The 27,669-nt window shown below is 43.1% G+C and overlaps 1 protein-coding gene across 2 annotated transcripts; it reads left to right on the top strand.

Annotated features, from left to right (window-relative positions):
- Positions 1-256: 256 nt before the first annotated feature.
- vldlr (very low density lipoprotein receptor) lies at positions 257-26,900 on the top strand. Of its 2 annotated transcripts, XM_055632806.1 has the most exons (19): positions 257-476; positions 10,391-10,510; positions 13,460-13,582; positions 14,676-14,798; positions 16,420-16,791; positions 17,610-17,732; positions 17,804-17,926; positions 18,934-19,053; positions 19,137-19,262; positions 20,518-20,689; positions 21,654-21,875; positions 21,999-22,117; positions 22,193-22,332; positions 22,774-22,915; positions 23,305-23,454; positions 24,160-24,258; positions 24,716-24,793; positions 25,053-25,222; positions 25,728-26,899. In XM_055632806.1, the coding sequence occupies exons 1-19, from the start codon at positions 410-412 to the stop codon at positions 25,761-25,763; spliced, it is 2,625 nt and encodes an 874-aa protein (XP_055488781.1). In that variant the 5' UTR covers positions 257-409; the 3' UTR covers positions 25,764-26,899. The 2 variants fall into 2 exon arrangements, with proteins under 2 accessions (XP_055488781.1, XP_055488782.1); XM_055632807.1 differs by lacking the exon at positions 24,160-24,258 and having other exon boundaries at positions 25,728-26,900.
- The last annotated feature ends 769 nt before the right edge of the window (positions 26,901-27,669 follow it).

The raw sequence follows: 27,669 nt of genomic DNA, 5'->3' as shown, positions 1-27,669 counted from the left end.
CGCGAGGTAAAACTGTACATTGAAACTCCTTCGCAAATACAGTACAAATTGGCAGTAAGAGCGATTAACCAACAAGGGGGGAGTGTTCGGCGAAATCAATCATAATTAGTCGGTTTCCAGGCAGCAGTATCGACAGGTTTGGATTTGCCATGCAGTTATTTAACAATGTAATTAGATTAGGAGGCACACACCGACCAACCAGTTGTTCCACTGAGGAGAGGGAATGCATTCGGGCTGATAAAAGAGCACGTCCCTGCGTCATTCTGGCGTGTCCGTCTATCTTCGGTTTGCTGAGAGCGAGAGAGGGAGAGAGCGAGCAAGGGCAGAGGAAAAAAAAAAAGCCCACCTAATATTTTCCCCTTACGATACGAGAACAAGGATTAGCTTTCGCCAGCGGGAAGGCGGCGAGATGAGTCCTATCCGTGTGATCTTGTTGCTGCTAGCAGCATGTTTCTATCGTGGCAGACATGTAAATGGTTAGTAATGTGACTCCATTATCTTGAGCGGAGCTGATGGTTACTGTAAAAAAGCAGGTGGCAATGTAAGATCTACAGACGAAGGGAAGAATGCAATCTTTAGAAATTGGCATGAAGCGAGTGACTTTGAGCCGCTGCTGTTTCCTGCTATTTTTGTTTTATTCTCCCTTTAGACGCTGTAACGTTGAGTGATCTGTGATTCGTGCCGGACTGCATGTCTGAAATGGGCTTTGTTGTGACAATCTTGAGGGCTTGTACTCATTTCCTTGTGATCGTTCGATCTTGGCAAGCAGTCGGCTGATACTTTCTGAAGCTGCAATTAATTGTGTGTGTGTAAGGGGGGGGGGGGGGGGGGTCTAAACCCTTCCGTTTAAAACTGCCCTATTAAAATAGGCAGTGGAAAAACCAATATTAAATGTTTATTTTTACAAACTTGTAAAACTCATTGCTCTTTAGTGAATGCTGGAAGTCAGCGAATTTTAAGATGCCCGAATTTAAATGTGCACTTGTCAGCAGTATGCAGTTGGCTTTTGATTTTCTCTTTTAATTTGGGCTAGGATTGTGTATCCTGGTAATTCAGGAAACTCATTCAGCTCCTGAGGTGTGTCTGCTCCATTAACTGAGCAGCGTGATGCAAGTCCTCGGCAGCGTTGCGATGACCAATGAATAGATTGGGTTCCGAATTAGTCGCAGGTATAAGACGTGAATGAATCAGTCCACATGTTCGAAGGACAGTGAACTTGATGCAAGTGTTCCTAGTAGTCAAGTTTCAAATTTGCATGCAACATAGGGGGCAAATAAATTAATTGATTTATTTTAAAGTTAATTAGGCCCTCTATTTGCCTCGATTCGGCCACTTCTGATTGTAGCTGGACTTGGGAAATGGCACAATTGGGGTGTTAGACTTTAACCATTTGTCCAGAATTTGGAGCTTATCTTGTATTTGACCTTGGCATGGTAGTTTCAAGTCCGCGGGGTCTATCTATTTAAAAGGGTCGAGGCCCCACATTTGTTGGCTTGTGCGCATTTGTTGAATGTGGGTCAACATGGCATCGCCCGCAAGGCTGGAGGCGGGAGCGGCGGCTGTGCTGTGTTGTGTTGTCCCAGTCAGCGGCGGCGGCAGCGCTCGCTGCACCGTGAAGGTTACAGCGTTGGACTCGTGTCCTGCTCCTGTTATTTGATACCTTGAATCACGGACCCGCCTCGGCAAGAGATTGGCCAGAGGCTTGTACCAACTCTCCAATGCCAACCCTCGTCGCCGCGCTTCCTCCAGGGAGTCTTATTGTATTGTGATCAGTGCATTAACTTCAGATAGACGCAAAGCTGGAGTAACTCCGCCGGTCGGACAGCCTCTCTGGAGAGGTGATGCTTTCGGGTCGCGACCCTTTTTCAGACTAGTCGGGGGCTGACACGATTTAAACCAGCATCTGCAGTCTTTCCTATGCATTAATTTCGGATATGCGTTACCATTTTTCGCCTTTCATGTGAAATGCACAGCACGGACACGGGCCCTTTGCCCTCCCTTGTTCACGCTGACCAGGATGCACCATCTATGCTTAATCTCCCTTGCTCATTTTGATCCGCGTCCCTCAACACATTCCCTATCCGTGTGCCAGTTCAACTGTCTTAAATGTTATTGCACCTGCCTCAACTACCTCCTCTGGCAGCTTGTTCCATCTACCACCACCCTCTGGGGGAAAAAATATCTTACCCCTTGGGTTCATGTTAAAACCCCCCCCCCCCCCCCCAGGAATGTACACCCTCTAATTATTTAATCCTACCCTACCCCCTGCATTCACCCTCATGATTTTGTACAACCCTAAAACCACCATCAGACTTGTTCAAGAAATAATATCATAGCCTGTTCATCATCCCTGTACAAATAGGGTTCTTGAGTCTTCTGCACTCTAGGCAGCTTAATGGCATATTTCCTGTTGCAAGGTGACCTAAATTGTTTACAATACTGCAGTCTTGCCAATGCCTGTGCATCTGTAACAACTTCCCAACATTTATACTCTGTTCCATGACTGAAGGCTAGTGTGCCAACACCCATCCACTACCTTATTTATCTTTGACACGATGTACTTGTAGATCCCTGTACTCTACAACCCTCCCATGTTCTACTGTCCATGTAGGTCCTGCCACTGTTTGACCTCCCCAGAATGCATTACCTTGCACATGTCTAATTTAAACCCTATTTGCCATATCTCACTCGTAGCTGACTAAGGTCCCACTAATTCCTGATAACCATTTTCACTGTCTATTCTACCACCTACTTTATTGCCACTTGCAAACTTACTAAACATGCCTTGTATAACCTCATCCAAACTGATATAGATGTTAAACAGCAATGGGCCCAGCATTATCCCTGAGGCACACCATTAGTCATATGCCTCCTTCAGTCAAACCACACTTGGAAATGTTGCATTGTAATGATGGTTAATCACCCTCTAACATACTTGCATTTTTAGTACAAATCTTGTACAGTTTTGTTGCAAAATACAATGGCCCATAGTTGAGTCGAGGTAAAGTACGTCATTCATTCCTAGTTCAGTGCTTGTTATGAGGAGTAGGTATTTGACCCAGGCCACTTGTGTTTTATTGGTGGTCATCTTGTGGCATTAACCAGATTCCGTTGTGATCGACAACAGACAAAACCTGGCTATTTGAAACTGAATTAAATCCTAATGACTGTTCAAAAACGTTGCTTTTACTGGAACCGTGCCAACAGCTCAATGACAATGGGATAAGGATTAGCGAAATATAACTGGATGCTTTTCCTTGCTTGTGGATAAAATGGGTAATAACTTTGTAGGATCTGATTTTCCATGTACTATATTGGAATACAAGTGAGATGCTGGTTCACCTGCCAGAAATCTTTTCCATCCCCAGGTGTAAAAGGGTAGATTCCATGTTGCAGTGGGAGTGACAGTAGGAGATGTGAGTGTTGAAGATGGCAATGTGAGCCAAAAGTTGTATAGGTAATGGTCCCATGTAATGTTGGGATAGGGGCAATAGTTTCTAGTTTAGAGATAGTGGGCTGAAGGGTCCCTTTTCCACACTGACCAATGATCACCTGTACACTCGTTCTATCCTACACACCAGGAACAGTTTGGAAGCCAATTTATCTACAAACCTGCATGTCTTTGGAATGTGGGAGGAAACCAGATCTTCCAGGAAATAAACCCACAGTTATAGTGAAAACGTACAAACTTCCTACAGACAGCACATGAAGTCTGTATCGAACTCTGGTCTCTGCTATAAGTATCTAGTGTTAATTTCTGACTTCCATCTATGTTTTATCTCTGTTCCAGTTCTTTTGTAGCTCTTGATAATTGATACAACCTTCACTAATCAGCAACAATCTACTAATTCATTTTCCTTCCATCAGCGTAAAGGGCTTGAACCCGGGGCACCTATTTGCAGCCTGGCCTGGTCATGTGGGGCTTGGCTGTTGCCATGGTTTGTTTTTGCAGGATGCTGGCAGTGGCACACTTTGGGAGCTGCTAGCTGCAAAGCCCTGTCAGTCTTGCTCGTACAGCAATTTTGAAATCAAGTAACTAGCGAGCTATGACCAAGCTGGTAATGATGGCAAACTAACCCCACTGTCCTGATGGCTTGCTATTTCCATTATTTGTCTTGATTGTCAGAGCTATACAGCATGGAAACTGGCCTTCTGGTCTGCCTTCTCTATGCTTGCCAAGTTGGCATTCTAGTCTAGTCCCATTTAGGTCACATCTCTCGTTTCTCCCTATCCATATCTGTCCAAATGTCTTTTGAAAGTTGTAATTGTATCCGTTTAGTTTGTTATTGTCACATACTGAAGTGCAGTGAAGAGCTTTTTGCAAGTTATCATTGTCAGCAGAAAGACTATAAATGATTACAATCAAGCTGTCCAGAGGGTACAGAAGCAGGAAAAAGGAAATAACATTTATTGCAAGATGGTCTGATAAAATATAGCCCAAGGGTCTCCAATGACAAGAGACGGTAGGTCAGGGTAGTTCTGTAGTTAGTGATGGCATGGTTCAGTTTTCTTATAACAGCTGGGAAGAAACTCTGAATCTGATGGTGTGCATTTTCAAACTTCTGTGCTGTTGGCCTTGCCAAGACAGTGTGAAGTGTAGATGTCAATGGAAGGAAGGTTTGTTTGCGTGACAGTCTATAGACAATGTGCAGGAGTAGGCCATTTGGCCTTTTGAGCCAGCACTGCCATCACTGAGATCATGGCTAATCATCCACGCTCCATACCCTGTTCCTGCCTTTTTCCCCCCATATCCCCTGACTCTGCTATCTTTAAGAGCTCTATCCAACTCTTCAAAGCATGCAGAGAATTGGCCTCCACTGCCTTCAGAGGCTGAGAATTCCACAGATTCACAACGCTCTGTGGAAAACGTTTTTCCTCATCTCCGTTCTAAATGGCTTGCACCTTATTCTTAAACTGCGACCCCTGGTTTTGGACTCCCCCAACATCGGAAACATGTTTCTAGCGTGTCCAAACCCTTAATCTTGTGTTTCAATAAGATCCCCTCATCCTAAATTCCAGAGTATACAGGCCCAGCCGCTCCATTCTACCAACATATGACAGTCCCGCCATCCTGGGAATTAACCTCGTGAACCTACACTGCACTCCCTCAATAGCAAGAATGTCCTTCCTCAAATTTGGAGACAAACTGCACACAATACTACAGCTGTGGTCTCACTAGGGCCCTGTACAACAGTAGAAGGACCTCTTTGCTCCTATACTGAACTTCTCTTGTTATGAAGGCTAACATGCCATCAGCATTCTTAACTGCCTGCTGTAACTGCATGCTTACTTTCAGTGACTGATGTACAAGGACCCCTAAATCTCATTGTACTTCCCTTTTTCCCAGCTTGACACTATTCAGATAATAACCTGCCTTCCTGTTTTTGCCACTAAAGTGGATAATCTCACATTTATCCACATTAAACTGCATTGCGCAACCTGTCCAAGTCACCCTGCATCGTTGTAGCATCCTCCTCACAGTTCACATTGCCACCCAACTTTGTGTCATCTGCAAATTTGCTAATTATACTTTTAATCCTTTCATCTAAATCATTAATGTATTTTGCAAATAGCTGTGGTCCTAGTACCGAGCTGTGCAGTACCCCACTAGTCACTGCCTGCCATTCTGAAAGGGACCCGTTAATCCCTACTCTGTTTTCCATCTGGCAACCAATTTTCTATCCATGTCAATACCCTACCCCCAATACAATGTGCTCTAATTTTGCCCACTAATCTCCTATGTGGGACCTAATTAAATATGTTCTGTAAGTCCAGGTATACTACAACGACTGGCTCTCCCTTGTCCATTTTCATAGAAACATAGAAATTAGGTGCAGGAGTAGGCCATTCGGCCCTTCGAGCCTGCACTGCCATTCAATATGATCATGGCTGATCATCCAACTCAGTATCCCGTACCTGCCTTCTCTCCATACCCCCTGATTCCCTTAGCCACAAGGGCCACATCTAACTCCCTCTTAAATATAGCCAATGAACTGGCCTCAACTACCCTCTGTGGCAGAGAGTTCCAGAGATTCACCACTCTCTGTGTGAAAAAAGTTCTTCTCATCTCGGTTTAAAAGGGTTTCCCCCTTATCCTTAAGCTGTGACCCCTTGTCCTGGACTTCCCTAACATCGGGAACAATCTTCCTGCATCTAGCCTGTCCAACCCCTTAAGAATTTTGTAAGTTTCTATAAGATTTTGGTGGCAAAAATGGGAAAGCAGATTATTATCTAAACGGTGGCCGATTGGGAAAGGGGGAGATGCAGCGAGACCTGGGTGTCATGGTACACCAGTCATTGAAGGTAGGCATGCAGGTGCAGCAGGCAGTAAAGAAAGCGAATGGCATGTTGGCTTTCATAGCAAGAGGATTTGAGTATAGGAGCAGGGAGGTTCTACTGCAGTTGTATAGGGTCTTGGTGAGACCACACCTGGAGTATTGCGTGCAGTTTTGGTCTCCAAATCTGAGGAAGGACATTATTGCCATAGAGGGAGTGCAGAGAAGGTTCACCAGACTGATTCCTGGGATGTCAGGACTGTCTTATGAAGAAAGACTGGATAGACTTGGTTTATACTCTCTAGAGTTTAGGAGATTGAGAGGGGATCTTATAGAAACTTACAAAATTCTTAAGGGGTTGGACAGGCTAGATGCAGGAAGATTGTTTCCGATGTTGGGGAAGTCCAGTACAAGGGGTCACAGCTTAAGGATAAGGGGGAAGTCCTTTAAAACCGAGATGAGGAGAACTTTTTTCACACAGAGAGTGGTGAATCTCTGGAACTCTCTGCCACAGAGTGTAGTTGAGGCCAGTTCATTGGCTATATTTAAGAGGGAGTTAGATGTGGCCCTTGTGGCCAAGGGGATCAGAGGGTATGGAGAAAAGGCAGGTACGGGATACTGAGTTGGATGATCAGCCATGATCATATTAAATGGCGGTGCAGGCTCGAAGGGCCGAATGGCCTACTCCTGCACCTAATTTCTATGTTTCTATGTAAGATCCCCTCTCAATCTCCTAAATTCTAGAGAGTATAAACCTAGTTGCATCTTCAAAAAATTCCAGAAGATTAGTATAGCATGATTTCCCTTTTGTAATTTGGCGTTTCATAGTTCCCTACAATTTCTTATGGTCTTGGATGGAGCAGCTCACAAATAATATTATGATGCATCCTGAAAAAATGCTTTCTACAGTGTATCTGTAGAGGTTGGTGAGTTCTAACTCTAGTTTCCTCTGGCTCATTGTAGCTACAGATTATCTTCCAAGTAGAAATTGTTGCCCCTGAGGTCCCACTTAAATTTCTCCCCTTGCCTTGTGCTTTTGCCGCATAGTCTTAATTCTGTACCATAGGAAAAAATAACTTTCTTTATCCATGCCCTCATGCCTCCTGCACTAACGTCTCAGTGTATTGTGCTTCTCTCTGACTTGAGCCCACAAGTCAAGTTAACATCCTGATGAATCTCTTTTGTACCTTTCCACCTTGACATCTGTCCTATAGTTGGGAAACTAGAGCAGCACGTAGCACTCCAAGTGTGGACTCACCAACAACTTGTACAGCTGCATCATGATGTTCCAAGTTTTGCACATGCCAAATGTCGTCTTTGCAACCCTGTCAACCAGGCTTGCTGTACTTGGATCTGTTCTGCAACAATCTCCAAGGCTCTACCATTCACTAAGTGGTGCCCTTGCTTGACATATCGATGTGCAACAACTCTAGTCAGAGGTGAAGCCATTTGCCATACCTCAACTTGTTTTCCTAAATTATCTAGCTCCTGTTGTATACTTGGATATCTGTACGCACTGTCCACTGCAGATTATATCAAATATTTTGGTACAATTTATTTTCTGATAAACGTTAGTAACAATTGAGTTGACAAACAGTGGATTTAACACTAACCCATGCAGGACATCAATGCTATTAGGAACAAGTAGAACCTGGTTTAAAATTAAATTCATTACTACTTGTTAAAATGGCTTTAAAGTTGAATTCATTCAAATGGAGACTCTGCTAATGACATGGATCATGGATGACCTGCAGGGTACAGAATGGAGTGCAAGTGTTGCTATACCCTTGGTGTACTGAACTGATGCCAAATCCATTGGCAGATCTGAAGTTTGGATGTATTGAATAACTGGTGTAATATGTGCACTCAGTAACTGAGGCTATTAGCTGTCGGCATGTTCTGGCTCCATCTTAATCAAAACTCCAGTTGATCTACATTGCCCATTTGTACATAGCTACTATATAACCATATAACAATTACAGCACGGAAACAGGCCATCTCGGCCCTACAAGTCCATGCCGAACAACTTTTTTTCAAGAGATTCAAGATTCAAGATTCAATTTAATTGTCATTTGGACCCCTTGAGGTCCAAACGAAATGCCGTTTCTGCAGCCATACATTACAAACAAATAGACCCAAGACACAACATAATTTACATAAACATCCATCACATCGCTGTGATGGAAGGCCAAAAAAACTTATCTCAAGAGTCAAGAGTCAATTTAATTGTCATTTGGACCCCTAGAGGTCCAAACGAAATGCCGTTTCTGCAGCCATACATTACACACAAATAGACCCAGACACAACATAATTACATTTTACATAAACATCCATCACATAGCTGTGATGGAAGGCCAAAAAAAACTTATCTCTCCACTGCACTCCCCCCCCCCCCGATGTCAGAGTCAAAGTCAAAGCCCCCGGCTGGCGATGGCGATTGTCCCGCGGCCATTGAAGCCACGCCGGGTGGTGCGAGGTCGCACACCGGGTCTTGGTGTTGGAGCCCCCGGTGTGCGCTCGCAAAGTCCCGCGACCATTCCAGCCGCGCGGGGCAGTGGTGTCAGGCCCCGCTCCAGGAGCTCTTCAACCCCGCAGCACGGGCGGGAGAATTCGCCGTTGCAGGAGCCCCGAAAAGCGGTCTCTCTCCAGGGATCCGCGGGCTCCTGGCGCCGCTGTCCGCAGACCCGCAGCAGCAGCCTCCGACTCAGCAGCAGCAGCAGCGGCAGCGGCAACGCTCCTCCACCGCTCCAACCGCTCCGGACTCGGCCAGCCCCGCGACGGTGAGTAGCACCACAGTCCCCGGCTTCTTCCTGTTGGAGGCCGCTCCTTGTTGCGGCCTCAACGACGATGGAAACCCGACGAGAAAAAGGTCGGGTCTCCAGTGCAGGGAGAGATTTAAAAAGTTTCCCCCCCCCCCCCCCCCCCACCCCCACCCCACCCCCCCCCCCCCCCACACACACACACCCCAACAACAAAAAATAACAAAAACTACATTAAAACACAGACAGAAAATAATAAAACGCGGACAGACTGCAGAGGCCGCTGCTGGCCAGAGCCGCGCCGCCTACCGGTTGTAACACAATGGAGTTTTGCTCTCCACTGCACCCCCCCCCCCCCCCCCCCCCCCCCCCCCCCCCCCCCCCCCCCCCCGATGTCAAAGTCAAAGCCCCTGGCTGGCGATGGCGATTGTCCCGCGGCCATTAAAGCCACGCCGGGTGGTGCAAGGTCGCACACCGGGTCTTGGTGTTAGAGCCCCCGGCGTGCGCTCGCAGGGTCCCGCGGCCATTCCAAGCCACGCGGGGCGGTGCTGTAGGCCCCGCTCCAGGAGCTCTTCGACCCCGCAACTCGGGCGGGAGAAGTCGCCGTTGCGAGAGCCCTGAAAAGCGGTCTCCCTCCATGGACCCGCGGGCTCCCGGTGCCGCCGTCCGCCAGACCCGCAGTTGCAGCCTCCGAATCTCCGGAGGTCGGGCCGCAGCAGCGCTTCCACCACCCCTCCACCCGCTCTGGACTCGGCCAGCTCCGTGACGGTGAGTCGTCGGCACCAGAGTCCCAGGTCTTCTCCTGTTGGAGGCCGCTCCTCGTTGCAGCCCCAACAACAACGGAGACCCGACAAGAAAAGGTCGGGTCTCCCGTGCAGGGAGAGATTTAAAAGTTACCCCCTCCCTCCCTCCCCACACACACACACACCCCAACAAAAATAACAAAAACTACATAGAAACATAGACAACAAAATAATAAAAACGCGGACGGGCTGCAGAGGCCGCTGCTGACGAGAGTCGCGCCGCCTACCGAATTTTCCCTTAGTCCCACCTGCCTGCACTCGTACCATAACCTTCCATTCCCTTCTCATCCATATGCCTATACTGTATTTCATGGGACTTGTTTTGTTTTCTCTGCTTGCATTTGAATAGTTTGCTTCAGTATGCCCAAATGGGAATGAACTCTTGGAACAAGATTTGTACCCACAACCTTGCAAATAAACCTGCTTGTTATGAACCAATCTTGGAGACTGAGAAAGTTAAAGAAGCTATCAAATGGAATGCTACACAAATTAATGCCAAGATCAGCACTTTTCAACTTTGGTTATTAATTTAACTTAATTTCTTTCTTCCAAGGCTCTAGGGTATCTTGTGAGGCGTCGCAATTTCAGTGCAGAAATGGCCGTTGCATCCCAACTTTGTGGAAATGTGATGGTGATGATGATTGTTCTGATGGAAGTGATGAAAGTTCCTGTGGTAAGTCTTTTGAGCAAGTGGTTCACTGTTTAGTACTGGCAGTAGTGTTGCACATTTCAGTAGTTAACTTGTATTATTTGAAGCTCATTTAATCGCTTTTGTGTCCTTTTTACCCATGGAATAAAGTGTAAACCATTACTGTAATACTTCCTTAACAAACTGCTTGCAGAACCCAAATGGGATTGTACTGCAGATTGCTTAATGTTGATTTTAAACCTCGTGGTTGGTTGCACTAATTGCTGAATTGATCAATTAAAAATGTAGGTTCTGCAGCCAGGAGTTAGTGAATTTCAACCAGAACTGAAGGTGGCTCTAAAGCTAATGGAGTCAAGAGTGTTTTATTGCCATATGTACTGAAACATCATGAAATTTCCACTTGCAGCAGCACAACTGTAATAAGCATAGTTCTGTCAACACCATAAACAAAGTTCAAAATATAAAAAATAAACAATGATAACGCTAACTTGTTACAGTGAAGGATAATATGAAGTAGTAGAAATTGTTTTATAGCATGAAATGTGATAAACTGATCAAATGACCCATGTTTGTTGACCGGGGAGAGCAAATTGGTTTGTTTCAAGTAGATGACCATGCCTGTTACTATAACAGCCCCATCTGTATGTCCAAGTTTACCTCTGCCCAGTATAGCAGAACTAAAACTTAATGTTAACTAGTTTAACTTCTCCATGCTTCATTTCACTTGCTGAGTTTGAAAAAAATGACCAGGATTAGATATCCAATCTATCACAAATCTTTTCAGAACTTTATCTTTAATCTCATGAATGCAGCCATGATTATTTAGAATTAATGATTTGATTGCAGACTACAACATGAGTGCTAGTATTCATCTGTTAAACTTGGGTTGTAATGACCCAAAATCAATGCATATTTTTCTGGCCAAACACTAATGCCTTGTGATGGATGCAGTTCATTAAGACACTTGTAGATGGTTAACTGTATTGCATTGGAAACTAACTCTCCTTAAATGTGGTTGTAGTGAGCTGACATCATATTTGGATAAGATCTAAATGATTAGTTTACTTTTCTTTAACTTTTTACTTTCTCTTAACTTCTCTTTCGACCTCTCACTTCCCCCAAATCCAAGGCATAGCTATGGGTCCCAGCTGTGCCTGCCTCTTTGTAGGGTACGTCAAAGAATCACTGTTCCAGGCATACACTGGCCCTATCCTCTAACTCTGCCTCTGCTATGTTAACGACTGCATCAGTGCTACCTCCTGCACACGTGCAGATTTCACTGACCATTAACTTCATGACTAATTTCCACCCCTGCATGCAAATTCACTTGGAACAACTCTGACATCTTATTATTTCTAGAGATGTCACCATCTCCATCACAGGAGACAGACTGTCAACTGACATCTATTTTGAACCCACTGACTCCCATATCTATCTAGACTACACTTCTTCCCCCCCCCCCCCCCCCCCCCCCCCCCCCCTTTGCTTCCTGTAAAGACTATTTCCCCCCACCAACTCCCAATTTCTTCATCTGTACCACATCAGCACCCAAGATGAGGAGTTCCATACCAGCCTGTTTGGAGATGTCCTTATTCTTTAGGCAATGAGATCCTAGTGAGAGACCCTCTAGCTAGGGTCTCCTTGCTATTCTGCAGCTCTGCTATGCTCCCCCTCTTTCTTTCCCCCCCCCCCCCCCCCCCTTCCCTTCATAACAAGGACAGAGTTCCCCTTGTCCTCGTCTTCCACCCCATCAGCCATCGCATACAGCACATAATCCTCCAACATTTTCACCATCTCTGACGGGAACCCACTACTAGCCACATCTTCCCATCTCGACCGCTTTCCACTGAGACCATTCCCTCCGCAACTACCTGGTCAACTTGTCCATTTCCACTCAAACCCACCCCTCCCCAGGAACTTCCCCAACTGCAACAGACTGCAGGAGATGCAGCACCTGTCCCCCCCCCCCCCCCCCCCCCCCCCCCCCCCCCCCCCCCCCCCAACTCCAAGGACCCCAACATTCTTTTCAGGTGAGGTTGAGGTTCACTTGCACCTCCTCCAACCTCTACTGTATCCACTGTGCCAGGTGTGGACTCCTGTATATTGGCGAGACCAAGCGCAGGCTCGGCGATCGTTTTGCTGAACACCTCTGCTCAGTCATTCTAAACCTACCTACCTGATCTCCCGGTTGTTAAACACTAACTCCCCCTCCCATTCCCACACTGACCTCTCTGTGGAGGAACAGCACCTCATATTTTGCTTGGGTAGCTTACACCCCAATGGTATGAATGTTGACTTCTCTAACATCAAGTAGCCCTTGCTTTCCCTCCCTCTCCATCCCCTTCCCAGTTCTCTGACCAGTCTTGCTGTATCCAACTACTTTTATCTCTACTGCCCCCTCCCCTGACAGTCTGGTCTCGACTCAAAACATCACCCATTCCTTCTCTCCAGAGAGGCTGCCTGTCCTGCTGAGTTACTCCAGCTTTTTGTGTCTATCTTCGATTTAAACCTGCATCTGCAGTTCTTTCCTACACAGCTACATTTCTTGTTCCTTACTTAGTCGAGATACTTTGGTGGAATGTCACCTATTGTTACCACATGGGGCTGTAGTGAGCGGAGTTTTTAAATGTGGAAATTGACTGCAGTGAAATAATTTCAAGCTATCTACTGGTCTTCACAGTTCTCCTTTCCACATTGTGTAGGGGAACCTAATGAAATGCTCCTAGTGAAGATGTTTGTGCATTTATAAATGGACAGGTCAATATAAATCACAAAAGATTAACTGGAGCACATTTATGATTTTAACTTCTTGCAAACCTGAAGAATTGAGTTTGACCAAGCTTCAATAGATTTTCTAGTGTACACATCTAAGTGACTGTGGCATAACTTGACTTTATTGCTTGAAGAAAAATTGCCATTTTAATCTACCCAGAGTGTTGCACTAATCTAATAAATTGGTACTTATTTTCTCAGCTCAAAAAACATGTGGTGATACTGACTTTACTTGCCATGATGGTCATTGTGTGCCTGGAAGGTGGCAATGTGATGGAGATGCTGACTGTGAAGATGCTTCAGACGAAAGCCCAGAAGTGTGTCGTAAGTATCATTAAGTTTGAGCTCAATGTTATTAAGATATAGCTGGATGTATTCATAGTCAAATCCAAAGCTGTTGTTGGCTCAACATACTATTTGTTTTGAAACCTGAACTGCATCAGATGACATTTCTGCTTCAAGTTGAAGATTAGTTTAAATGCTAATTGGGAATTCTCAATTGGAATTGGTTGGTTGCAGTAGCCTGTGTTTTGACAATGCAGTGTCTTCTACTTGCACATCTATCTTTATGGGAACTTGCAGTTGGATAAGTGGGCTTCTGCAGCAAGGCTAATGGCTGGCTTCTGTATACTATTATCCTGAGATTTTTAAATTACCCAGATCTCATTAAATTACTTCCACCCACAGGATGGGGGAAATGCCCTGTATTGCAGTCCTGAAAACTTTCAGCACTGCCAATTAAAATAGAAACGTAGCAGCTGCAAACTGAACAGATCAAGCAGCATGGGACATTAACTTTTCAGATCAGATGGTGGCACAACTATCAACCAGTGATCAGTCAGACCTCTGCAGAGTTTTCACAACCATGTGATTACATTTCTCCCTTGATCTCAATATGATTTGGGAGTTTAATTATTCACTAAATTGTTCATGTCGGGAACAGAATTGGGCCATTCAGCCCATCAAGTCTACTCTGCCATTCAATCATGGCTAATCTACCTCTCCCTCTCAAACTCGGTCTCCTGCCTCATCCCCATAACCCCTGACATCCATACTAATCAAGAATCTGTTAATATCCACCTTGAATAGCCTCCACAGCTGTCAGTGGCAATGAATTCCTGTGCTGTGTATACAAGTGTACAGCCCAGGGAGAGAATAGTAATGTGTGGAGAATGATGTGAAGTAGGATTAGTATAGAAATGCCTGCCTGATGATAGACATGGGCTGACAACTGTAATGGGCTCTATAGGATCCTGTACCTGAGATGACAAAAATCCTTTAATTATACCTGACAATGTTCAGATTTTTTTAATGAGAATTTTTTTAATGAGATTTTTTTTTAATGAGAATTCTGTTGTAGTGCATTAATATTTTTTCTTTCCCATTAAATGTCTTAACTTGTCTTTTTATCCTCCAGACATGAGAACCTGCCGTGTCAATGAAGTCAGCTGCAGCCCTGCATCTACTCAGTGCATCCCTGTGACCTGGAGATGTGATGGTGAACGTGACTGTGATAATGGTGGAGATGAGGAAAACTGTGGTAGGTTAAGTTACCATTGGCCCACTTGGTCAAAATGCCTGAGGTGGTGGAGCAACTTGTGCTGTTGCCTTGCTGCTCCACAGGGCAGTATGGTGGTGCAGCAGTAGAGATTCTGCCTCGCAGTGCCAGAGATTCAGGTTCAATTCTGACTATGGGAGCTATCAGTGCAGTGTTTGTACGATCTCGTGTAACCTATGTGGATTTTCTCCAGAAGCTCAGATTTCCTCCCACACTCAAGACTTGCAGGTTTGTAGATTAATTGGCTTTAGTTAAATTATCCCTAGTGTGTAGGATAGTATTAATATGCAGGGATCGCTAGTTGGCGTGGACTCAGTGGGCCAAAGGACATGTTTCTGTGCTGATCTCAAACTAAAGCTGAAAAACAAAGCAATGGGAGTCATCCTGATCCAGATGCTTGTGTCGAGGTTCCACATCCCATCTGGCCATGTGGCATTTCACCCATGCTCCAGTCTTGTAGATTAATTGGCTACTGTAACCTACCCTTAACGGCAAATGCAATTGAAGAGTTGATAGGTATGTGAGAATAAGTTGCAGAATCCTAGGAAATGGGTTGGATCCCTTGGGACACAACAAGGTCTGAGATCTCTGTTATGTTGGTACTGACCAATTGGTGCCTTGTGGTGATACTGACACAAGCCAGATGCAAATGTCTATTCTATGCATTTCATTTGAAGCTTTTACCAGCTTCTATGTACCAGGTTAACATCTTGGACAAATGTATGGATTCTACTGGCTATTTCTTGGATTGTCTAATGACATTTTTTACTTTTGTTTACCTATAAAGTTAAAAGGGATGATGTTTGTCAGAGATGGAATCTTCCACTTGAAATATGATCCAGGTCTTTTCATTAATGATAACGCTCAATGTATTAGGCAAACGTTTGAAGTAGAAGGCTTCTATTGTTGCCCAAAACCCAGATATCATTGGGCTTGTCATTGATTCAAAGGCTTGTGAAATGGGCCTTTCAAATGTAGCTCGAGTTTGGGCAGCAAGAATTGCTTGTATCAGCCATTCATTTGATAGTTTTGGATGTGTTGCATCAAGTAGGGGTGGTGGAGGGAGAGGAGTTGAAGGGAAGCCTTGTTTCTCCTATTATACTGCAGCAAAGCTTGTTACTATGGAACTTTTAATTGTTCAGAAAGATCAACTTTCACAAGGGTTAATTGAATTGATCCTAATCCACAAAATACAGCAGTCTAAATTAAATTGTCATGAAGAATTTGGTCTCTAATCTTGGTGTTCACATAGAAACATAGAAAATAGGTGCAGGAGTAGGCCATTCGGCCCTTCGAGCCTGCACCGCCATTCAATATGATCATGGCTGATCATCCAACTTGGTATCCTGTACCTGCCTTCTCTCCATACCCCCTGATCCCTTTAGCCACAAGGGCCACGTCTAACTCCCTCTTAAATATAGCTAATGAACTGGCCTCGACTACTTTCTGTGAACATTTTTTTTTTCTCATCTCGGTCCTAAAGGATTTCCCCTTTATCCTTGCGCTTCATACTGCTTGAAATAATACATATTTAAAGTTACTATATGACGACCATGACTTGAAAACAATCTTTTGATGGTTTAATATTCTAACTCTTTTTCAGGCGCTCTGACTTGCAGTGTCCAGGAATTTACTTGCTCCAGTGGTCGATGCATTTCCAAGACGTTTGTGTGCAATGGTGAAGATGACTGTGGTGATGGAAGTGATGAAAGGGATTGTGCTCCACCTACCTGTGGCTCGCATGAGTTTCAGTGCAATAGTTCCGAATGTATCCCCTTCCAGTGGGTTTGTGACAGTGATGTTGACTGTGCTGATCACTCTGATGAATCGACAGAACGCTGCGGCCATACTCTTCCTCCCCTCGTGAAATGCTCCGCTGCCGAAATCCAGTGTGACTCTGGTGAATGCATTCACCGCAGGTGGTACTGTGATGGTGATGCTGACTGCAGGGATGGAAGCGATGAAACCGACTGCCGTGAGTATAATTTTAGAATTGGCATTTGAATTATAATTTCACCAATTCCAAGAACATCTAATTGTACGAAACTTCACATTGGGCTGCAGCTTGGATTCATCCCCCTCCCTTTGGTTACTTGAATTTGCTTAAATAGGTTACATCAAAGTTGACTAAAGACTCCATACCTGCCTGGATGCCTGTCCTGATATTAGGCCAATCTATTTCTCTTCCCCACCCACCAAATCCAGACTTTTCCATGTTGCAGGAATAGTTATACGTAAAAAAACCTTGCAAAAGACCTTCTTTCTCCCCTAAATATTCCCAGATTAGCCACACTTGTTCAGTTTAGAGATACTGCATAGAAACGGGCCCTTTAGCCCATGTCCATGCCAGCCTGCAATCACCCCATGCACTAGGAACTATCAGTTACAATTTTACCGTTGCCAATTAACCTACAAACCTGTATGTCTTTGGAGGGTAGAAGGAACCAGAGCACCTGGTGAACATACAAACTCGAAACAGACAGCACCCATAGTCTAGATCAAACCCAGGTCTCTGGCACTCCAAGGCAGCAACTCCACCACTGCACTGCTACATTTCGGGCTTGGCTTTTGTAGATAAACCTACAATTAAGTTACAAACCTTTGCATCTCGGGAGTGGGGGAAATCAGAGCACCCAGGGGAAAACACACACAGGCATGGGAGAACATACAAACTCTGTACAGACAGCACCCTAGTTGTAACTTATAAATATTAAAGCAACTTCCAGTTTGCTTCAACCGAACCATTAATAGCAAATGGTGCTCTTGCCTCCAATGTACACTTTGGTTTTACAGCTCCTCACACTTGCAGACCAGACAACTTCAGATGTGGTGATGGCAACTGTATCCATGGAAGCAGACAATGTAATGGGTTCAGAGACTGTCCTGATGGCACTGATGAGCTTAACTGCAGGAATGGTAAGTAATTGAATTATTTGACTACAATACCAATTTGGCAAATGTAATAAGCTTAATATTTGCCATTACAGTTTCAGATTGTACAGGCCCCACCAATTTCAAGTGCCACAGTGGAGAATGCATTGACATGATTCAAGTGTGTAATCAACAGCAGAATTGCATAGACTGGAGTGATGAACCCCTGAAAGAATGTGGTAAGTAACGCCAAAGATCTAACCGATCCTCACACGGCTGTTTACTTTGAGCTGGATATTGTCATTCTTCAATGTCTATTGCAGATCCTTGTTATTGTGGGCTTCAATCTCATTGGGTCACCATGCTTTTATTTCAAACTATGAAAAACCATGGTACAATAACTTGAACAAATCCATAAATGTTCTTGCAATTCTTGTGTTGTATCCACTAAATCAAGCAGGGGTAACCCGGGGATAAATGTCACCTACCCAGGGGGTAAATTTGTTGATTTTTCTCATTTTACTCATTGACTGACTGCTTGGTTCTTGTATATTGGTACCTGTTCATCATTAGTTCATAAATAAGTGAAATAACATTGTTATGTGCTACTAAAGGTTGGGAACCCCTGCACTAAATGAACAAGTGACTCCACTTTAGGTCAGTTGGATTTTCCTGAAAGACTACATCCATTAAACTGGCCTACTAGCACATAGAAACATGCAGGAGTAGGCCATTCGAGCCTGCACTGCCATTCAATAGGATCATGGCTAATCATCGAACTCGGTGTCCTGTACCTGCCTTCTCTCCATACCCCCTGTTCCCTTTAGCCACAAGGGCCACATCTAACTCTCTCTTAAATATAGCTAATGAACTGGCCTCAACTATCTTCTGTGGCAGAGAATTCCACAGGTTTGCCACTGCTGCCTCATTTTGACTTGCTATTTGAATTTTGCAGTGGCACTACTTATGTCAAACCTACCTGGTAATTGTGACACAAGATTTGACTTGCTAAACTATGGCAATATATTTTAAGTGAAACCATCTTTTTTTCAACTGATCTGTGTTTAGAAGTCTGATTTCTAACTTGGCCTTTGAAACACTGAACATGTTGCAACCTGTTGGTTGATTCACCGCATTAATAGCTTTAAGACTCTTGAAGCAACAACACCCTTGCCATCATCAATCATATGTTAACATTTAAGATACATGATTGTTAAAGTAATGAAGAGTTTTCACTTTTACTTAGGTTTGAATGAATGCTTGGTGAACAATGGTGGCTGCTCTCATATCTGTAGAGATCTTGTAATTCACTATGAATGCGATTGCCCTCCTGGCTTCATGTTGGTCGACCAAAAAACATGTGGTGGTAAGTGACTACTCTGTTTGTAAAAGCGTATTAGTCTTATTACTGTCTATCACTAATTTGTCCCCTCCTTCCCACCCTTGCAGATGTTGATGAATGCCAGAACCCTGGGATATGTAGTCAAATCTGTATTAATTTGAAAGGAGGCTATAAATGTGAATGTTATAATGGCTATCAAATGGATCCAGCTAATGGAGTCTGCAAGGCAATAGGTAAGAGACTTGGAGGCTTTTTTCCTCCCAATAACATTCTCCAATTGGAGGTATAATCTAAGGTCCAAGTTAGATTTCAGTATCATGTTTTAAATTGTCAGACTGCCCAGCATTTGAGTTCATCTAAAAGGCACACAATAGCTGGAGAAACTCAGCGGGTGCAGCAGCATCTATGGAGCGAAGGAAATAGGTGACGTTTCGGGCCGAAACCCTTCTTCAGACTGATGTGGGGTGGGGGGAGAGAAGGAAGGAAAAGGGGAGGAGGAGAAACGATCGCCCAACCTACGCTTAGTCTCCCTGATGTAAATCAGCTGACGCCTAGAGCAGTGGATGCAGTAGATGAGGTTGGAGGAGATGCCGGTGAACCTTTGTCGCACCTGGAACGATTGCTTGGGTCCTTGAATAGAGTCGAGGGGGGAGGTGAAGGGACAGGTGTTGCATTTCTTGCGGTTGCAACGGAAAGTGCCCAGGGAGGGGGTGGTGCGGGAGGGAAGGGAAGAATTGACAAGGGAGTTGCGGAGGGAGCGGTCTTTGCGGAAGGCAGACATGGGGGGAGATGGGAAGATGTGGCGAGTGGTGGGGTCACGTTGGAAATGGCGGAGGATTATGTGTTGTATTTGGTGGCTGGTGGGGTGAAAGGTGAGGACCAGAGGGACTCTGCCCTTATTGCGAGTGCGGGGATGGGGAGAGAGAGCAGTGTTATGGGGTATGGATGAGACCCTGGTGTGAGCTTCATCTATGGTGGCGGAGGGGAATCCCCGTTCCCTGATTTGAGTTCAGCTAACCTTTAGCACTGAATATACCAGCAACATTGATCCGTTCTGTATCTAGCCATTTTTTGGCAACATTTAAAGGTATGAGTTAAAGTCTATATCCCTACAAAGGCAAGGTTTTAAGGTGTGCAGGACAAACTTTATTTAGTGGTGGGTGCCTAAAACATTCTTGGGGTTTGCAGATAGAGTAGTAGCTTTTGGCATTTGTAGCTTGGCACATGGGTATGGTCCACATGGAAGTGGAGTTTATACTTGGCATCCTGTTTGGCATAGACATTGTGGGTTGAAGTGCATGTTCTATTCTGTGGACTGTGCTTGCTATCTGAACAAATGATGTTTGAAATTGCATTGTGAATAAAGTAGTTAAGAAGTTTAAGACTCGAATCAATTACAGTCAATGAAGCATTTTTTTTATGTTGCCATGCAATTACCTTAAAATGGATGTTGAGTTCATTGCTAATTGCAAATTATGTTAAACCTAGGTAAAGAGCCTCATTTAATGTTCACTAATCGCCGTGACATCAGAAGAATAGGTTTGGAACACAAAGAGTATACCCAAGTAGCTGAACAGCTGAGAAATGTTATTGCGCTGGACACTGATTTTGCAGAACAAAGACTCTTCTGGGCTGATGTGGGCCAGCGGGCCATCTTCAGGTAACTGTGGTTCTTTGGAATGAACCTGTGTAAGCTTGACATTCTCAATGTTCATGTGTTAAAGTAGTGGTTCAGGTGGCCTTTTCAGTTTAGTTGCAAGACTAAAACGGGAATAAACAAGTCTAGGTGAATGGATAATCAGCTTTTTTTTGTCAATTCTACAACGAGTAGCATGGTCAGTGAGCATTCAGCCACCAATCTAGCTCTCTCCATCCATGTAGGCCTCTATTATGCCAGATCCCAACATGGGAGCATCTGTAAAAGTGGGGCAGGAGTGGTGATATCTTGGTGAGTGACAATTTAAAAGGGATTTTGCAAAAGTGTAAATTAAATGTGGAAACATACAAAATGTTTGTAGGAGCATCCAAAATGGCAAAGATATTGCAGTGCCGTGCACTAGGGCAACAAGCCCATCCAGTGGGCTGAGGATGGAAGGAACTGGTTGCCAACCTGATGGTAAGAATCCAGGTGTACATAGTCCTACAAGCATTTGAAGACAATGGTCAGCTTTTGAATGAGAACCATTAAGTTTTTGATGCACATTATAGTATCCTTTGACACCAGAAAAGCGCAATAGCTGCAGAACAATGTTGTATTTGGAAATTGTGTTTAATGTTCAAGTCTTTTTGGCCTGAACTGATCGCTCTCCCAGCTAGACATCTGGAGTAATTGATATCTGGAGTAATTGATATGTAACGTTGATTGTGCAGTCTCAAAGGATGAAGATGACTCCTGACCAACTAATCCGAAGCTTAACTCTTAAAGCCTTAAATATTTAACGCCCTAAATAGCACTACATCAACTTCATTAGACAACTGAGATTGGGTAGCCATTGCTAGCTAGGCTGGCACTGTCCATTAATTTGGGCAATATTTGTTTGAAATGGTGAATATAATAAATCAGTTTAGATGGGTTTTGGTTGTATTTCTTGTTCTCTATTGATTAAAACCAAATTGTCTTTCAGCACTTTAATGGACCAGCCAAGCTCGTCTAGCTATTACAGAATTATAAATGATGTGCAAATCCCTGTGGGAATTGCTGTGGACTGGATTTACAAGAACCTCTACTGGACGGATCTGGGTTTCAAAACTCTTTCTGTGGCAAACTTCAATGGAACCAAAAGGATAACACTATTTGACACTGATCTAAAGGAACCTGCTTCAATAGCTGTTGATCCACTTGCTGGGTACTTCATTTTATATTATTGGATACATCCAATAGATCTCTATCTTAAACATTGAACACAGTTGCTGTATTGCCAAACGTGTAGCTGCCATCAACCTAAATATTTCTAAAACTTTCTCTGCAGATTTGTCTATTGGTCAGATTGGGGTGAGCCAGCAAAGATAGAGAAAGCGGGAATGAATGGTGTTGATCGGCAGCTCTTGGTTACCAAAGATATTCAATGGCCAAATGGAATTGCAATTGGTATGCATCGCAACATTCTTCCTTAGCTTTTGTTTGCCATTTGGAGCCAGCCTGACTGTTTCTCTCTGTTCACAGATCTTGTGAAAAAACGCCTCTATTGGGTTGATTCAAAAATGCACACCTTGTCCAGTGTAGACCTAAGTGGACAAGACAGAAGGAGAGTGCTCTTGTCAACAGAATTCCTTGCTCATCCTTTTGCTGTTGCTGTATTTGAAGTAAGTATTTTGTATTTTAAAGGCCTCCTTTAAATTTGGAGATACAGATGTGAGTGTTAATCCAAGCAAATGAACAGTGTTTAATTTGTGCCTGTCAATGCTGCTTGAATTTTTAATTGACTGATTAGCAGCTTGTATAGCTTGGTCTGTTAATAGCTTGTCAAAATGGACAAACAAGATGTATATTCAAGATTCTGAAGATACTCTGCAGATTGGACAGCATCTGTGTAGGGAAGTGGATACGCAATACTTTGGGTTTGGATCCTTCAGACTGAAGGTCCTGAAGGGTCCATTTCCTTCAGGTGCTCCTGATCCACTGAGTTCCTCCAGCAGTTTTTACTTGAAATTGCAGCATCTGCAGTCTTGTCTCCAAGGAAGATGCATAACCTGACCACTTTCAGGGATTGTTCTGATGCAAGTGACTCTGGCAACTCCTTTCAGGACCGTGTATTCTGGACTGATGGAGAGAATGAGGCTATTTACGCAGCCAACAAGTTTACAGGAGTAGATGTGGTCCTATTGGCTTCAAACCTCAATGAACCTCAGGACGTCATAGTCTTTCATGAACTTGTACAGCCTTCAGGTATGAACTTTAATCTTGGCACACAGTTCCTTTAGCAACTGCACACTGCATTTTAGTGCATTGCAATACCAACAATGGTTGACTTGTTACAATGAACAATGAGTGCATCACAATCTACACTTTAGACATTATCTCCACTGGCTCATTATTTGACTACATCTTGACCATGTACTACATTTAAAAAACAAAAAACAAATGTTAGCTATATCGCACCTGCACCTTTTGCAATGCCAATTTCCTAATTTCTCAATAAAAATGTATACTAGAAGCTTTGCACCCAATGTTTAACTGTATTTTGGTTGTACTTTCGAGCCCCTGCCCCAGAAGTATGGGTTTGTGACATTACTTTTCAGACCATTGACTCTAATGCCATAACTTTAAATCTTCAGGGAAAAACTGGTGCAGTGGGCAACTGACGAATGGAGGTTGTGAATACATGTGTCTGCCTGCTCCTCAAATTAACAGCCACTCTCCAAAATACACATGCATGTGTCCACCTGCAATGCAGCTAGCACAAAATGGCCGTCAATGCAAGACGAGTAAGTATAACTAGCGCCAAATCGTGCCCTTCCCTCGTTTGTCTTGATTTGAAAGCAAAGCTAATGACCTGACACTTGACTACTTCAGCTTGTATTTGAGCAGGACTTGCATGCACTTTGCACCAATGCAATATACCTTTTACTACAGCCTTGCATTTATTAATCCAGATTAATCCTAATTAAGGTGGGGTTTGCATGCTCTCTCCAACTAAGTCACCAGTGCTTGTCTGCTCCATCCCAAAGACGTGCAGGTTGGTGGGTTAATTGATCACTAAAATTACTTTCTAGTGTCGAATCTGAGAATTTCAGACTGACATTAAGATACTAGAAATATTTGGGTGGGGGGATGGGGAAAGAATAGGAATAAATCAGTATAAACTTGATATGTGACAGGTCAAATTCCTGAGTGTCAACAGAATACTTGTATCAAGTCTAAATACACTTGTATTTGACTTTAAACCAACCTGATTTTTTTTTTAAATTTATTTATTTTTAATTTTTGTTGTTCAAGTTACTGATTTGAGATGGGCTATTTTGGTGCCCTTATGAATACCTGGAACAACTCTAACTTGTAATCTCTACTTTTGGGAGGGATTAAATTGTTGCCCATAATGTAGGCACTTGGTAGCCATTACTTTACTCTAACATTGCATTGCTGAAGTGTTGTATGTCCTTGAGTGTCTTGAAATTGTACTTTTCTTAAAGGAACTGAAACTGTTGGAAATGCTCGCTTTCATCCTTCTGCATCTCAGGCACTATATTCTCCCCATGTAACAATACCAACACTCTTGACTGGCTCTAGAGGTAATTTATATTTTGTGGTTCACTTGAATATAACATTTAGCTCAACTTTTTTTGCTCTGGGGTTGTCACTTCAAGCAGGAATGAAGGCCAAACAGAACTCTTCTACTCTGAAGGTTCCCAACGTGAAACATCCTGCTGAGTTACTCCAGTGCTCGTTTGTAATCGGAACAGCATCTGCAAGTCGTTTTTCTCTAGTGTTTCAAAATTTACAGACTAAGCATTTCAAACGTCAAAAGTTGAATTTATTTTACAAAGTTGGAGCAACTTTAGAATTTGTGCATCAATATCAACGTGATTTCCACCTACAGGAAATTTGAAATGTATATAAAACTTTTGAAATGGTAGTTACTCCAAAGAACTTTGACTTGAGTCTTTAAATTTTCATAATGTTATAAGCTTGCTTTTCTAATCCAAGGATGAGTCTTGGTTGATTTGAATTAACCTTTTGTACTTTCAGGTAAAAATGAAAGCATTCCACTCCTATTGAACCAGTTTGCAAAAGGATCAACAGCTGTTTGGATAATCCTTCCAATCTGTAAGTGCCTATTCTGAAAATCAAGATCGCAAATATTTGGTAGTTGTAAGCAATTAGCCTGACAATAGCTCAATGTCTAAAGTTGCCTATTTTTAAGCAAATTTTCTTCCCCTCTACCTCTAGACTTCATTTGTAGTTGGGATTATTAGATCACAAGTCATTGGACTTGTGTGGTAATTTGGAGACATTGTGTAGCAGCGTAGTCTGGTGCATTGGAAACAAATGTTAAACTGTTTATTTTGAACCACTTTAATTTCAGTGCTTCTGGCAATAGCTGGTCTTGCTGGATATATTGGACTGCGTAACTGGCAGAACAAGAACACCAAAAGTATGAACTTTGATAATCCAGTCTACTTGAAAACAACTGAAGATGACTTGAACATTGATGTCAACAGACAAAGTCAATCAGTTGGCCATACATATCCTGCAGTAAGTATTTTCTCAATTTGCATGCCTTTTGACAAATCCTTATCCAAGCAATTGAATCGGTTACATTTTGAAGCAAGCTGGTCTGATGCTGTAACATGAATGGAATTTGCCATTACCTTCCAACATTGAGAGTGGGGAAGATTCAAACAAGAGGACATGACTTGAGAATTAAGGGACAGATGTTTAGGGGTATTACGAGGGGAACTTCTTTACTCGGAGTGGTAGCTGTGTGGAATGAGCTTCCAGTGGAGGTGGTGCAGGCAGGTTCGATTTTATCATTTAAAAATAAATTGGATAGGTATATGGATGGGAAAGGAATGGAGGGTTATGGTCTGAGTGCAGGTAGATGGGACTAGGGGGAAATAAGTGTTCAGCACGGACATGAAAGGCCAAGATGGCCTGTTTCCGTGCTGTAATTGTTATATGGTTATATGCAACGTGCTCATCTTTGGGTGTTTTGTAGTTTATTTTGGGAGCACATTGTAACTACAGTTTTACTTTTTAGATTTCAATTGTCAAGACAGAAGATGATGCAACTTGATCTTCAAGATTTATTTTAATTCCTTCAAACAGCTGCCAGCTCGGTGACATAGTGGTTTGCAAATGTTTTCTACGTAAATATTTATTTAAGGTAAAATGTCACAGATTTTGGTACAATTCCTCAATCTTGAGGTATATAGATTAACTATGTAAGTAATGGCACAAGGCCATGAAAATGCAGATAATCTAAAATTGCTTGTATAACTGTAAATAAGTCATTTGAAAGCTCTGTAAATAACAAATATACAGTAACACTTTTTTTCAAATGGTTGAAGGACAAGATAAACACAACTGCCAGGATTTGTATGAATTTTTGTGCCAAATGTAAATTTTTGACTGGATTGTTTACAGAATTACCCATGTTTGGGGAAAGCAATACTAAATACAATAAATTTCATAATTGCATTTGACTTCAAGCTGTCTGATTTCTTATCTCTGAACTACTCACTTGTTTCTATTTTCTATAAGCAGACCCTATATTAAACTAGATGGTGGCTGAAGCCAGTCCTCCAACCTACTTTAGACTTCCAGTTTAGCATGCTCTATGCCTAACTGGCATAACTCTGCATAACATTGATTATTTTGACGAGCATTTACCAGCGATTTAAACCCATGACCATGCTTAGATCTTTTGTTTCATGGCCATACTTAATGTCTATTCTCATGAAACTCCAATTTAAGATCAACTATTCAAAACTTTACCCCAAAGCTTTAAATGCCTTTGTCTGTCATTACACTGGTTTTGTGCTTGCAGCTTTTGTTTAACTAATTGCATGGAGATTGTCACACCAGGTTCCAGCTTTGGTTCAGTTGTTATCCTGTGAAGGATTATTCAAATTGTGCTGTTTCTTAGTCTTAGATGTTCCAACATTCATTTAAACTAGCATCAACTTTCTTACTCTAAGTCTGTAGGCTAGCAATGCTGTTCCATTTAATCTCTAATCTCCATCTTTCTGCCAATTGGGCAGTATTGTTTAACCATGCTGATTTGCTAAATCAAAAATTGGACACCTATTCTGTAATTGGAGTGTTGAATCTTTGCCTGCACCTTATTTGCATTTTAAAGTGACATGCATTAACACTGGTTCATTAGCGGATTTTTGGTGCTTGTCTGAAGTGCCTAACTAAAACTATGAATTCAAAGATGGTGGCTATCCTTCACCCTGGGAAGGGATTCTAATATTACACAATGTCGGTAAGTAGCCATTGGATAATGTTTAGAAAAATTAGCCTTTTGTAATGGAGCGGCGGGAGGGCAGGCATCTGTTTTGTACATTTGCTGAACTTTAAAGAGGCTGTCCCATTAATCCGCGAGTTCTGGCGAGTTTTTGTCCTCGACTCGTACTCGCAGCATGGTCGACACGAGGTCCAAGGAGGCCTTTGTGACTCTCCTTCATGCTCGAGCGCAGTCCCTGCGTACTTGAGGCCTCGGCTAGGTCGCGCCTTATTTTTCAACGTTGAAAAATGCCCGCAAGTTAAAGGTCGCCATGGAAAAAAATCGATATTTGTTTTTACTCGTAGGTTTAGTTAAAGTAGTATGACCTAGGTCAGCATGTTATTGTAGGTAATCAAGGTTAGTCGAAGTTAGTCTTCAACATAGTCGAAGGAGGTTGTCTTCACTCTTCACTATTCGGTGTCCAATTTTCCCGAAGCTAGTCTACATAGTCAAAGGAGGTCTAACCTTTTTTTTTTTTTCCCAAACTCGCCAATTAGGTCGCCACAGTCGTACAGCCCCTTAAGACAGCAAACAATAAAGTAAATGTGCTCTGTTAAACTTGCTTGGACAGGCCATCTGGAATCATGATTTTTTTTTGATTTTTTTTTTTAGCTGATATGTAGTGGCTATTTGAAATGGGACTGAGCCACTGAAGGTGCAACAAAATTGTACCTCCAATCCTTTCACATAA

Source organism: Leucoraja erinacea, chromosome 3, assembly GCF_028641065.1.
Source record: "Leucoraja erinacea ecotype New England chromosome 3, Leri_hhj_1, whole genome shotgun sequence".
In the NCBI taxonomy this organism is placed as follows: Eukaryota; Metazoa; Chordata; class Chondrichthyes; order Rajiformes; family Rajidae; genus Leucoraja; species Leucoraja erinaceus.
The sequence above is the reverse complement of the archived record's forward strand: the minus strand, read 5'-3'. Positions and strand labels throughout refer to the sequence as shown.